The sequence below is a fragment of the Armigeres subalbatus genome, chromosome 3, assembly GCF_024139115.2.
Source record: "Armigeres subalbatus isolate Guangzhou_Male chromosome 3, GZ_Asu_2, whole genome shotgun sequence".
Taxonomy (NCBI): Eukaryota; Metazoa; Arthropoda; class Insecta; order Diptera; family Culicidae; genus Armigeres; species Armigeres subalbatus.
In genome coordinates, this window is record NC_085141.1 from 28,650,973 (window position 1) to 28,665,427 (window position 14,455).

At 41.9% G+C, this 14,455-nt stretch overlaps 1 protein-coding gene across 1 annotated transcript in view; it reads right to left on the minus strand.

Moving 5' to 3' along the window:
• Positions 1–3,650, minus strand: part of LOC134224014 (vitellogenin-3) — a 43,937-nt gene extending 40,287 nt beyond the window's left edge. Inside the window, exons 1-2 of the mRNA XM_062703258.1 lie at positions 3,358–3,650; positions 2,494–2,678 (exon numbers count right to left, since the gene is read on the minus strand). Coding sequence (XP_062559242.1) covers positions 2,494–2,678; positions 3,358–3,391 — 219 coding nt within the window. The 5' untranslated portion in view covers positions 3,392–3,650. The remainder of the gene's footprint in view (positions 1–2,493; positions 2,679–3,357) is intronic.
• Positions 3,651–14,455: the final 10,805 nt, after the last annotated feature.

Genomic DNA, 14,455 nt, shown 5'->3' on the forward strand with positions numbered 1-14,455 from the left:
AGATTTGAAAATAAATAATATTTGTTTCCTGATTTTATTTATTTCCGTGTTTGCCTCAATAGCAACCGGATATTCACCACCGGTGCGAAGCATGATTGCACTTCAACAACCTTGATAGAAACAACCGGTGCGAGAACAAGTGCATAAATAAAATATGAACGCATTTCGTTCCTATACTAGACACTCATTTGGATACGCATCGGTGGGGATCGTCTTAGTTAAAAGATCCAGAAATTTCAGTGGGTCGCGCAATATTGGCTGCAAAACAAGTCCATTGTGCGAGATATGGATGACACCCATCTGGTTTTTCGCAACAGTTACCCAATTATTCACCCGCTGTAGTTTTCAAATGAGTTTGATTAAATCGGCACCAATATTTCAAAAGGGAGAAACTGAGGCACGTAAGCCTCCTTTCAAGAGGCTCGGAAGCCCCCTCTTTATAGAGGCTCGGAAGACCCCTCTTTTTAGAGGCTCGGACACCTCCTTTCAAGCGGCTCGGAAACCTTCCTTCAAGAAGCCCGGAAGCCTCCTTTCAAGAGGCTCGGAAGGCTCCTATCAAGAGACTTGGAAGCATCCTCTTTCAAGAGGTTTGGAAGCCTCCTCTTTCAAAAGGTTTGGAAGCCTCCTCTTTCAGGAGGCTCGGAAGCCTCCTATCAAGAGGCTCGGAAGCCTACTTTCAATCGACTCGGAAGCCTCTTTCCAATAGACTCGGAAGCCTTCTCTTCCAAGAGGTTTGGAAGCCTCCTCTTTCAAAAGGTTGGAAGCCTCCTCTTTCAAGCGGCTCGGAAGCCTTCTTTCAAGAAGCTCGGAAGCCTCCTTTCAAGAAGCCTGGAAGCCTCCTTTCAAGAGGCTAGGAAGCCTCCTTTCAAGCGGCTCGGAAGCCTTCTTTCAAGAAGCTCGGAAGCCTCCTTTCAAGAAGCCTGGAAGCCTCCTTTCAAGAGGTTTGGAAACCTCCTCTTTTAAGAGGCTCGGGAGGCTTCTTTTTCAAAAGACTTGGACGCCTCCTGTTTGAAGAGGCTCGGAAGCCTTCTTTTAAAAAGCCCGGATGCCTTCTTTCAAGAGGCTCGGAAGCTTTCTACCAAGAGGGTTGCAAGCCTTTCTTTTAAGAGGCTCGGAAGCCTCCTTCTAAGAGGCTCGTAAGCCTCCTTTCAAGAGGCCCGGAAGCCTCTTTTCAAGAAGCCCGGAAGCCTCCTTTTAAGAGACCCGGAAGCCTCCTTTAAAGAAGCCCGTAAACCTCCTATCAAGAGGCTTAGAAAAAAAAGCCTTGGAAGCCTCCTCTTTCATGAGGTTCGAAAGCCTTCTCTTTCAAAAGGTTTGAAAGCTACCTCTTTCAAGAGATCCGGAAGCCTCTTTTCAAGCGGCTCGGAAGCCTCCTTTTAAGAGACCCGGAAGCCTCCTTTCAAGAGGCCCGGAAGCCGCCTTTTAAGAGTCCCGGGAGCCCCCTTCAAGGGGCCCGGAAGCCTCCTTTCAGGTGGATCGGAAACCTCCCTTCAAGAGGCTCTGCATTCTTCTTTCAAGGGACTTGGATGCTTTCGTAATAAACAACTTCACGTTGTGGGCTGTGGGCTGATTTGAACCCACCCACGCAATCCAACACAAATGATGGAAGCTGCAAACCCTCTTTTTTATTTAATGGCGCTGGATTGCGTGTGTCTTGTCAAATGTCTTGTCTCTTATGCCTGTGTCTTGTCAAATATGCATTTTATAACATTTTTTTAATCAAACTCATTTGTACACTATTCCGGCCAAACGCTTTATACAAATTACGGTTTACTACGGTTGAATCATGTCGATCACAAATATTGTATGGGATAACAGTGCCTCTATCGTTCTAATACTTATGCTTCTACTGTAACGCAACATTCATGAAAAAACTATTGATAAGCTGAAACGTAAATTCAGATTCCTATCATTAAGCTTTGTTCGATTCAATGTACTATATCGACGTAATACTATTTTTAACTCTTCAGCCTAATGCAAATATTGACAACTCAAAATGGTACTAACTAGATTTGGCATTCAAGCTTTGTAGGTTCATCAGAAATCCTGAATTGAAAATGGGGACACTCCTATATCCGACTAATAAGTCGAAAATATGATATTTGTATAGTTGATCTAGGCAAAGACTCAAAGTAATCTGTCTCACTTGTTAGCCGCACTTATATTGTAAACTCCTCACTAGGCACATAGACTTGGGGGTCAAACTAACCACTAACCATAACGTTAGGCGTAAATCCTCTGATTAGCCAAGCCATCCAACAACGGGTAGACACCACAGAGATGTAATGAGATTTTAAACACTGCTGAAAATTAAATCTATTTTACTAAAATCCATATTTTGGGTTGTAATGTGACTGACTCAGTCACTGAGTAATAAACGTTGAGGACAAGGATACGAATATGACAAATCATCTAACCAGACTAAGTCTAATATGATCTAATTATGTTTTGCTTTCCGGTAAACAGGAGCAACTGATGCAATATATCGCTTACCTTTATAGCCAAATTGTTCGGATCATATCGCTGTACGTGTAGTCGCCCAACCATGGTCCAAATGTAGTTGGACTGCGAATGCAAGTCGGGAACCAGTGTGACGTCTGCCTCCAGCCGGTAGATGATTTCGCTCTTCGGCGGGAATATATCGAATCCATCGCCACACTTGATGATGCAGGTCGTAACTGTACGGTGATGATGAAGACGTTGCAAACGATCGAGAATATACACAAGAAAATAAAACACAATGAACTTTCACCCCTCACGTTTAATAAGATCAATTGAATTTGCAATTTTTGAAATTTAATTGAACGACTTGCTCTCAGTATACACACTGCGGAATCACGATCACAGTCAAGGCAGAGGGTCAATGGCAAATAGCATTAGTGTTGTCCATTCAGGCGCCACCCCCTTTGAGTCACTGAATTCCGTTGATAAGGCAACGTCGGCGATCCAGAAGCATCGAGCATCGACGGAAGGTTCTTATCAATGACGAAAATGGGCACGCCGGTGGCGTCCCTTGTGCATCGTAGCTACTTCGTCACAGTTCTTCGGTTACACTTGAGGAGCACTGATAATGAGTGCAGCATATGTATTTTATTGAATCTCGCCGGGTCCAAATTCTTGCGATTCTGTTTTGATGTTTTCGTTGGCGATAGAGAAATGAGCACGTAGAGCACCATGCTGGCTGTTGATAACGAATCATCAGCAGCTGAGACTGCTGATGGCGCTTCCTTTCGATGGACATATTTCAAGTATGATGTCATATCCGATTTCGAGCAAAATTTGCCAGATTTTTAACTTGTTTTCCACCACAAAAAATCTTGAACGAACCTAAATTGTAGTAACGGAAATAATACTAACATGCCACAAACACTATCCAAAGAGGAGCCCCCATGGTAGGTTGATAATAGCCCTGATGGGCCTCACTAAGCCTTTCTTCCGTCTAGAATCACTATACACTTTGTTTCACTTTTGCTGGTCAAGAAATTCCTGTACAGATGTGCGAATTTTCTACTGATTTTCACCAACCACAAGTGTCCTTAAAGAAGTATTATTCACTACTTCAGTATTATGTTACTGTTTTCACTTCACTTCCCTTCTTCCTTCTTCCATCTAGAAGAGACCGATCACGACGAGAACAAGACGATGACTGAGTAGATCGCTACCCGGCGAGCACTATTTATATTCTGATGCTCGATCTGCGACTCTGTATTACGATCAAGCTCAGATTTGAGATTCAAATTCGTTCTGTTTTGTGAGTGAGAGCGTTACTCTCGTTAGAATTTCAAATTTTCTAGACTGAGAACTTGTGGCACATTTCCAGTGAGAATATTGAGGTAAAAAAGAGTGCGAGCGAAGGAAATTTGCTTGGGAAATAAGGATATTCTGCAGGGTGACAGGCGATCTTCGAGAATTCGCATAGAAACATTTGAATTTTGATGCATTGGTGACGAGGACACCGAACCTGAAATATTGCTGCAATCATGAGGTTAATAGGAGTGGCTGCCGTTTTCAAAATTATGGAGATTTTGGATCAACTTCTGTAGTCTGTAGACAACACTAAATTATGCATTCGAATGCAACTTTGGTATTCTGATGTTAGATCACACGGTCCCTTAATTCGCAATACGAATTTGAATTCAACTGCGATAAGCCTGGTGCGTGCACGGCTCTTCTCATGAGCAGTGCATGCGGCGCTGAAGCAATTGTAAACAATAAGGCAACGTTTGGGACTTTAATAGGGGGAATGACGGCTTTGGCAGGTTTTGTTCTATTATTGGCAGAGGGTTTTTTATGACTGACTAAGCTCAAATTTGGCCTAAACATTCTTTGCATATCAAAGAATATTGTGGCCAAATTTCATAAAATTTGGTCGACAAAAACCCCCCTGCCAATAATAGAACAAAACCTGCCAAAGCCGTCTTTCCCCCTATCATAACACTGATATAAATTTTATTTTAAATAAGTTACATTGATGCCAATTTTCAGTTTAGTTCAACATGTATATATGCACGGGATAAATACACAAATTATTGATTTGTTCCACTAGAAACTTTTTTCTAGTCGCGAGACAAAGGAGGTAATTGATTAGTATTTGGAGGATCGTGCATTGGTATTGCACATAGTTTCGGTCGATCAAAGAGCATGGTGTGAGGTACGCGTTAGATCGTGTTCCTGTTCGGTGCGCAGGTAGTTTGCGCGATATGGTATCGTCCTATTTAGTGCGGCCGAATAATAGTTCGTAAAAATCATTGTAAAGAAAAAAATGGCACGGTGCATCACTTTTCAGAGTGAATCGCCAGACGTCCACAGGTCGTCTGCCAGGAATTACGGATCGAGGTGCCCAGCTAACTTAATTGTTCAACCCCAAAGCAAGACCACACTTGAAGACCTATTTCCCAACACCCCAAATCAGTCAAATTACTTGTTTCCTAAATTTCCATATAGGGGAACAGACGGCTTTGGCAGGTTTTGTTCTATTATTGGCAGGGGGGTTTTTGTCGACCGAATGTTATGAAATTTGGCCACAATATTCTTTGATATGCAAAGAATGTTTGGTCCAAATTTGAGCATAATCAGTCATAAAAAACCCCCCTGCCAATAATAGAACAAAACCTGCCAAAGCCGTCATGCCCCCTAATTTAACTGTGAAATCCTAATTAAATAAAATCGTTAACGACTTGTCAGAAAGTTCATGATAGAAGATTTATTCAAAAATAGCGCTTAATCTTCATGCTAACGCGATCGCGAATTAAGAACTAACTTTATTAACATTCTCAAGGCATTTCATTTTCTTATCGTTCCGTTTTGATCTACAATTCTAGTTCACGATCGCTTTCGATCGGATCTCTAACCTATCGGTGACGTCACTGTTTTTTATTCACCTTTCCGCAGTGATGGGAAATGTCAAAAAAATGTCATGGGGTTGCTATTACTAATTTGCTAATAACTTTTTTCAAGTCTTTTACAACTCGGATTTTTTTATTAACATGTAATGCTTAAAGGATCCTACAACTTTGACAAACAGGTCATTGTTCTAAATATACAGTGTGAGGCATGATAACGAATTTAAAAAAATGTCACGGAATGTCATGACATTAATGTCATTTGACACTAATTCGGCTCTCCCGCCGCCAATTTCAGTTTTAGAGCAATGACCTATTAAAAAAAGTTTTAGTATCCTTTGAGTGCTTTATGTTTATATAAAACATATGATTGTAAATTACTTGTGAAAAAAGTTATTAACAAAATAAGTCCCATGACATCGATATGACATTTCCCGTCACTGCCTTTCCGGCTACATACGTTTACTGGTGTGTATCCTTAAGAATGTATGGTACTTAATGCCTCGTAGCTACTTCACCGTACCCTTCGAGCCTGATGATGGGTTTGGACGAGCTGCATGCACTATGCAGGCGATGGCGATCGTTGACGAACGACGGCGCCGATACATCTTGGCAAATTTCGACGCGTTTCTGTTAAATTTAAATCATACCGAGTTAAAAGTATTTACTTCAGTACCTAATAATAGTGTAACCATGCTCGGACGCAATTCAATTTATTTAGTTATCATCTAATGTTAATGTGTTGTGTACAAATAATACTAACTCTATGTACTATAAAAGAACAAATTATTCCACAATTTTAACAATATGCATAAACGACCCCATCATCCTTAGGTTACGAAATGGTGAGATGACATCCGGGAAGGAGCGCCTAACATAGCTCTGGTCCTCACAAGCTCCAATACTCACGCTTTCACGGCTCTTCCGATGACAATTGACCGCCAGCTAAGGGTTGCGTACTTAGCTGATCAGTGTTGGTAAAAACTCAAAATCTCGAAACTCATGGATGATTCAAATCAAGCGTGAGTTGAAACGCACCCAACTCAGCACCTAAAAACTCATGGATGAGTTGAATCATCCATTTGAATCATCGTAGGTTTTCTTTTGTTCTTCTTCGTTAAAAACAATGAATTGACGTTTGTCGCATAAAATATTAGACACTCTTTTATGTATAAGCAATAAAATTGCCCCCAAATTGATTTCAAATGCGTTTTTAAACCAAAATGATTTTTTGGCAAATGAGTGAAATGATGCGTTTTGGCATGAAAAATTCAAGCGTGATGCATTCCTTTAAAATCGCAGACGATTTCGTTCGCACGGGAGCGTTCGTTGATTGAGATTTATGAGTGATTTTACCAACACTGGCTGGTAGTGTAGCCTAGATATTGTTGTCCTTCTGACATCAGCTAGAGTGAGAGGGTGCGTCCGGGCTCTGTTGAACTTCTATAAAAAGCTGCATGTGTCCCCAAGTAGGCTTTATCAAAGCGACCGTGTGTCGCTCAAAGCACACTATTTAGCCTAGTCCTGGTGTTGGGTGGGAGTGTGGTACTTTAAACAGATTTGACCCGACTGATCGAGCGTCTGTTCACCAAAGAGGTGCGTCTCCAACAGCGTCTGTTCTGGCATTCAGCCGCTGAGTATGAAATGCTATTCCCTGGATTCTGGAAGCTATACCAAAGATGGCAGCCCCATCCCGGTGGATAGGAAACCTTGGTCCAACAACCTAACATTAATTTGTTCGAGAAACCGATAATGAAGGAATACGGACTGATTTTACGGCAACGACTCTTAGCGGAAAACAACGGACACGAATGGGAGCATGGAACGTTTTAACCCTAGCCCAGCAGGGTAAATTGGCACAACTTGCCAATGAGGCACGCCGCATGAAGCTTGAGATCCTGAGACTGAGTGAAGTCCGTTGGCCAAACTTTGGAGAACACAGAATGCCGTCGGGACAAATTCTACTATACTCTGGTTTACGAGGTGAATCCTCCCCTCCGGCATCGCGGAGTTGAATTCCTACTAAGTGCCCAGTCACACTCTGCGCTTATGAAGTGGGAACCTATAAGTGAAAGGATAATCAATGCCAGATTTAGAACACAGGTCCGAAACCTCACTATAATCCACAAACGATGCTGCCGATTTGCAAGACAAAGAGAACTTCTACAGCCAACTCAATGCCGTCGTAGATAGAATTCCGAAGGGTGATATCAATATCTGTTTGGGTGACATCAATGCGAAGATCGGATCCGACAACTCGAACCATGAGCACATTATGGGACGTCATGGTCTCGGAGAAATGATCGGAAACGGAGAGCTGTTCGCAGAATTCTGTGGTAGTAACGACATGGTGATCGGAGGATCGCTTTTCCCTCATCGACCGCTTCACAAGCTCACGTCTCCCGTGACATCAGCCGAAAATGGAAACGGAGCCTTCTTGATGTACGGAATAAACGTAGGGCCGATATCGAGAGAGTTGGACGATGGTTCAACACACGCCGACTGGAAGATGCCACGGTGAAACAGTCCTTCGTTGAAGGCACGCGCCGCAGATATTCCGGAAGGTGGCAGCGTGGAAGACCAGTGGACCACCATCAAGAATGCCTTCATCGCCACCAGCGAGAATAATCTCGGCGAACTGCGCACCCAGAGAAAGCAATGGATCACCGATGAGACCTCAAGGAAGATAGAGAAGCGAAGAGAAGCCAAAACCGCGATAGAGCGATCAAAAACCAGAGGAGCCAAAGTCTTATCCCGTCAAAGATACCCGGCTCTTGAGAAGGAAGCGAAACGCTCATATCGACAGGACAAGCGAGCGTGTTCGGACCCTCTGGCCGACGAAGGACAGAGAGCCGCAGCAACCAGGGGCATTCGCCTCCTCTACGATATCTCACGACACTTAAGCGGGGCGAAGATGATAGCAACGATGCCTGTGAAAGACGCGAATGGTCAGTTATTGACCGATCCAACTGACCAGCTGAAACGCTGGTTCGAGCAGTTCGAACAACTTTTTCAAGTACCAGCTAGGCCACCACCACCTCAGCGTGATCTGCCTAGGTTCCGAGTTCCGACGTATAACACGCGTAAATACCGTAGCTCCATCACTGCTAGAGATTGAAACAGCCATCCAAAGCATGAAATCGAATAAAGTCCCAGGGGTCGATATCAGCCGAGATGCTCAAAGCTGACCCCATGACATCCGCACAACTACTGCATCGTTTATTTCGTAATATCTGGGACACCGCAACTTTCCCGGTCGACTGGATGCAAGGTATCTTAGTGAAGGTGCCCAAAAAGAGTGATCTGACTGTATGCGATAACTGGCGAGGCATTATGTTACTATGTACCGTTCTCAAAGTTCTATGCAAAGTTATCCTGGCCCGGATTCAGGAGAAGATCGAAACGATTCTTCGGCGGCAGCAGGCCAGATTCCGTGCCGGAAAATCCTGTGTGGATCGTATTGTCACTCTCCGGATCATTCTGGAGCAGGTCAACGAATTCCATTTATTTGGTATTAATTGACTACGAAAAAGCTTTCGACCGTCTCAATCATGAGAATATGTGGGGCACCCTGAAACGTTACTGTTCATCATCGTAATCGACGAGATTCTGGTAGATGCGATTGACCGTGAACCAAACCGCGGGCTGCTATGGCAGCCTATAACCATGAAGCACCTAAACGACTTCGAATTGGCTGATGATGTTGCACTCCTCGATCAACGGCGCTCTGATATGCAGAGTAAGCTCAACGGCCTTGCTGAGCGCTCTTCTTCGGCAGGTTTAGTCAACAACGTCAACAAAACCAAATCGTTGGATGTAAACACGGTAGCCGGGCAATCAGTGGAGAATGTTGAAAGCTTCTAATATCTTGGTAGCCAAATGGCGTCAGACGGTGGAACCAAGATCGACATAGGCGTACGGATCAAGAAAGCAAGGGCTGCCTTTGCGAGTTTAAGAAATATCTGGAAAACAGACAAATAAGTGAACACATCAACCAAAATACGAATTTTCAACTGGATTCAGGATGGAGATCTTTCAAGTCGGCCCTTTGCACTACCGGAGGTGTACAGGATCCATAAGTAAGTAAGTTATGCGAGTGGGGGCAGTAATACTACACTGAGGAAAATGGATGTATGATTTTCAATCAAACGCCTTATGAAAATTTGCCACAAGGAATCGGTATGAATTTCAATATGTTGCCTTATGAATGATGATTTTCATTTGAAAAAAAGTGATGTGCGGCAGACTGGGTTCGAACCATGGACGTCGGGGTCGGGAGGCCGGTATGTAGACCACACGTTTATCGACGCTTGATTACTCGAGAAGGTAACTGCGTATAAGAAGCACTGTTGGTGGAATAATCAGTCGAAGATTCATAAGGCGCCAATTATGAATTTCGATAGTCCAGTTCGCTGAGTGTAGGTAAATCTTAATAAGTAGTGGACGTCATATTCGAATCACCCCATTCCAAAGAAAAAAATGATATTAAATATTATAAGCTATATACGAGTATTAAAATAAAACGATTCAATCAAATTTATGTGTATGTTCCGTTGATTCGTTTGGCGTCGCCCGGTGGATACCTGTTCTGGGTACTTATTTGTTTCAAATGTTATTTCAATCCACGTATGCCCCCACATTATATTATTATGTATAAGTGCTGACGACCCACAATATTAAAGACTAGCTTTATGTACCCGGCCTTGCTCGGAATTGTCAGTTTGGTTTTCAGTTTTTTACAATCAGAAAAAGATAAAACCAATTGCTCAACAGAGTAATTGTGTTAACTTAGGGTCTGTCTCAATTGGATAATTAAACTGAAATTAAACTTAAAAGTGACATTTCAATAATTGTCGAATAACCCTGCTCGCAGAGCAAGATTACTTTTGACAGATATCGAATCATTTTCCATCGATGTCCTATTGGAATTGCTGGGTAGCACCAGCCATTCTTATAACGGGGTGATTTTCTAATTTTCGAACTGTCACTTTTAAGTTTAGTTCTCCAAATGAGACAGACCCTTATTGATACTTCATCATTTGATTAAAAGGAGGCTTTTGGAAACTTAGACTGATCTTGATCGATGGTTTGAATAGGCATATTCCGGGCAAACGTTGCTAAAGAAGGAAAAACATCCACCGATGCTTTATCCAGGGCAAACGCCCATTTTTAAGAAGGGATCACACTCACCATTGCCTTATTCCGGGCAAATGCCTACTTTTAAAGAAGCAATCACATCCATCATTCAGAAGGAAACACATTAATCATTGCTTTTCACTGGGCAAGCCATGATTACGATGAAGGGTAACAAATATCATTGCTATATACCAAGCAAATGCATGCTTTCTATGAAAGATTTTTCTGTAGCTGTTCATAATTATTCCAAATGTCCTTCATGTCGAATGACCTTAAGCCCCAAAAAGTGTTATGTTAATGGCCTGGTTCATTCAGGGATATATCATTTTCAGGGAAATGCCATATTCTGGAATATGTGTATCGGTGAGAATCATTTTTGGGAAATATCATTTTCGTTGAAGTCATTTTTGGGGAAATGTTATTACCGGGAAAATGTTATGTTCGATGATTTGCTATTTTTGAGAAATTCGGGAAATTTGTTTTTGGAGCATTGTACAATGTGAAAGAACCTCGAATGAACTAAATAGGAGGGATTTTAAATTAAGTCGTTTTCCAAACAATATCCAACCCCAATAACCTCCCGCACTCCAAAAGTTTCTCCCAGTCTCACTATAATAGTTTTTGGCAGAGAATACGTCACTTGTCATAAGACGAGTTAATACAATCCCATTGAATTCCACCACTTAATTGTATCTTAACAGATACGTATTTCGACCTCAAAAGTAAGGTCGTCTTCGGTGTCTCGTACTTGACTCGACTTACGAGACACCGAAGACGGCCTTACTTTTGAGGTCGAAATACGTATCTGTCAAGATACAATTAAGTGGTGGAATTCAATGGGATTGTATTAACTCGTCTTATGACAAGTGAAGACATTCCACTAAAAAGCTCAAAATAATTTTCTTATAAGAGAATACGTGTTTACAAATATGGTTTGATTTGACCCATGCGGTAAAACGGTATACTAAACTGTTCGTTTAATAAATATACCCTCTCTCTCATTCAGCTATGACACTCCTATTCAGTCTGATATAGTCTTCCTTAAACAGAGAATATGGGTTCCAAATTTGGTGGACATCGGTAAAAGGGTTCAAAAGTTATGCTGAATTGATCGATAACTAAACAATACCCCTTTTTCACACCATCCCCCTTTTAAAATGACCTACCCTCATGCACTAAAGTTGTTTCCTTAGGACATACAATACTTGATACAAATTTGGTAGAAATCGGCCAAGGGGTGCAAAAGGTACACTGAGTTGATAAATAACTTAGCGATACCCCTCCCCCCATACCCTCCCCCTTTTTCCATAAAGCATCCCCAACCCCCCTATCGCCATCTCCTAAAGATAAGGAATGTGTTCCAAATTTGGTAGAAATCGGCCAAGGGGTTCAAAAGGTATACTGTGTTGAATTATATTTAAGCAATACCCTTCCCCCCACATCCTCCCCCTTTTTTCAAAAAGCATCCCCAACCCCCCTATCGTCATCTGCTAAAGATAAAGAATGTGTTCCATATTTGGTAGAAATCGGCCAAGGGATTCAAAGGGTACACTGAGTTGATCAATAACTTAGAAATACCCCTCCCCCCCCACCCTCCCCCTTTTCCAAAGAGCACCCCTAACCCCCCTATCGTCATCTCCTGAAGATAAAGAATGTGTGTTCCAAATTTGGTAGAAATCGGTCAAGGGGTTCAAAAGGTACACTGAGTTGATCAATAACTTAGCGATACACCTCCCATCACACCCTCCCCCTTTTTCCAAATAGCATCCCTAACCCCCCTATCGTCATTTCCTAAAGATAAAAAATGTGTGTTCCAAATTTGGTAGAAATCGGCTAATGGGTTTAAAAGGTACACTGATATAATCAATAACTTAGCGATACCCCTCCCCCCACACCCTCCCCCTTTTTCCATAAAGCATCCCTAACCCCCTATCGTCATCTCCTAAAGATAAAGAATGTGTGTTCCAAATTTGGTAGAAATCGGCCAAGGGGTTCAAAAGGTACACTGAGTTGATCAATAACTTAGCAATACCCCTCCCCCCACACCCTCCCCCTTTTTCCAAAAAGCATCCCTAACCCCCCTATCGTCGTCTCCTTAAGATGAAGAATGTGTGTTTCAAATTTGGTTGAAATCGGTCAATGGGTTCAGAAGTTATGCTGGAACATACATACAAACATTGAGTTTTATATATACCGTCGTGCGGGGCTTCTTTTGAAAAATCAGGGGCTACTTTGGACATTTTAAAACAAGGAATATAACGAAAATTATTATTAAACTAGCTTTATGTACCCGGCCTTGCTCGGAATTGCCAGTTTGATTCGCAGTTTTTTTTTTCACAATCGGAAAATGAATAAACCAATTGGTCAACAGGATAATTGCGTTATCTTATCGATACTTCATCATTTGATCAAAAGAAGGCAGATTTCATTTGAAAACATTGACTGATTTTGGAAAAGGGAGCGAATCCATAATCGCCATATTCCGGGCAAACGTCTATTTCTAAAGAAGGACAAACATCCACCGATGCCTTATTCCGAGCAAACGTCTATTTTAAAGAAGGGATCACATTCACCATCCAGAAGGAAACACATTAATCATTGCTTTTTACGTTGGGCAAACCATGATTTCGATAAATGGTTGAATTGATCGATAACTAAACAATACAATAATGGGTTCAGAAGTTAGGCTGGAGCACACACACAAACATACAAACATTGAGTTTTATATATCTCGGCAACTTATTCAAAACGACGTATGTGATTTTGTAAACAAAGATGCATACGTCGATTTGTCAAATATGATGACACTCCCACGCAAACCAATACAACGAACATGTAGCCGAAACCTCCCCTACCTGTATGTGGCGATAGTTTGCGTGGGAGTGCTATCAGATTGCAGAAATCAACGTTTAAATTTTTGTTTACAAAATCACATACGTCACATACGTTGAATAAGTATCCGAGATATATAGATAGCTAATAGCTATATGTATCCGGCTTTGCTAGGGACTGAAAAGTAAATTATAGAATTAAAATGTCCAATGCTGTAGCACGAAACCCACAGAGGTAGATCTACCGCTCATAGAATTGAACCTTTGTATATATCAATATATTTTTATATCTTTGTTTGGCCCTACCTTTTCAATAAACATCTTCCAAAAATAGAGAATAAGTGTACCAAATCTGGTTGGAATTTATCCTGGGAGTTACACTGAATTGCTCATTTTTTAAAGACAACCCCTTCCCCCATAACTTTCCCTTTTCCAAAATGACCCTCCCACCTTCTTTGTTATCTTCTCCTTAGAATAGAAAATGTGTGCACCAAATTTGGCTGAAATTGGTCCTGGGAGTTGGGTGTTACACTGAATTGCTCTTTTCTAAAGACAACCCTTCCCCTGACCCTCCCCTTTTCCCAATGATCATCCCACCCCTTTGGTATTTTCTCCTTAGGATAGAGAATGTGTACCAAATTTGGATGAAAGCGGTCCAGGGGTTCAAAAGAAACACTGAATTGCCTGTTTTCTGAACAATACCCCTCCCCCCAGACCCCTCCCTCTTTCCCAAATTACACTTCCATGTGATCGACTTCTCTTAGTGAATATGTGTACAATATTTGGTTGATATGGGTACTGGAAGTTGGGAGTAACACTGAATTGCTCGTTTTATAAAGACAACCCCTCCCCCCCATACCCTCCCTCTTTTTACAATGACCGCCCCACCCCCATTTGTTATCTTTTCTTTAGGGTAGAGAATGTGTATCAAATTTGGTTGAAATCGGTGCAGGGGTTCAGAATTTACTCTAAATTACCCGTTTTCTGAACAATACCCTCCCTCCAGACCCCTCCCTTTCCCAAAATCTCTCATATGATTGTTTCCTTATAGTGAATATGTGTACAAAATTTGGTTGAAATCGGTCCTGGGAGATGAAAGTTACACATAATTGTTCGTTTTCTAAACAAAACCCTCCCCTTTCCTAA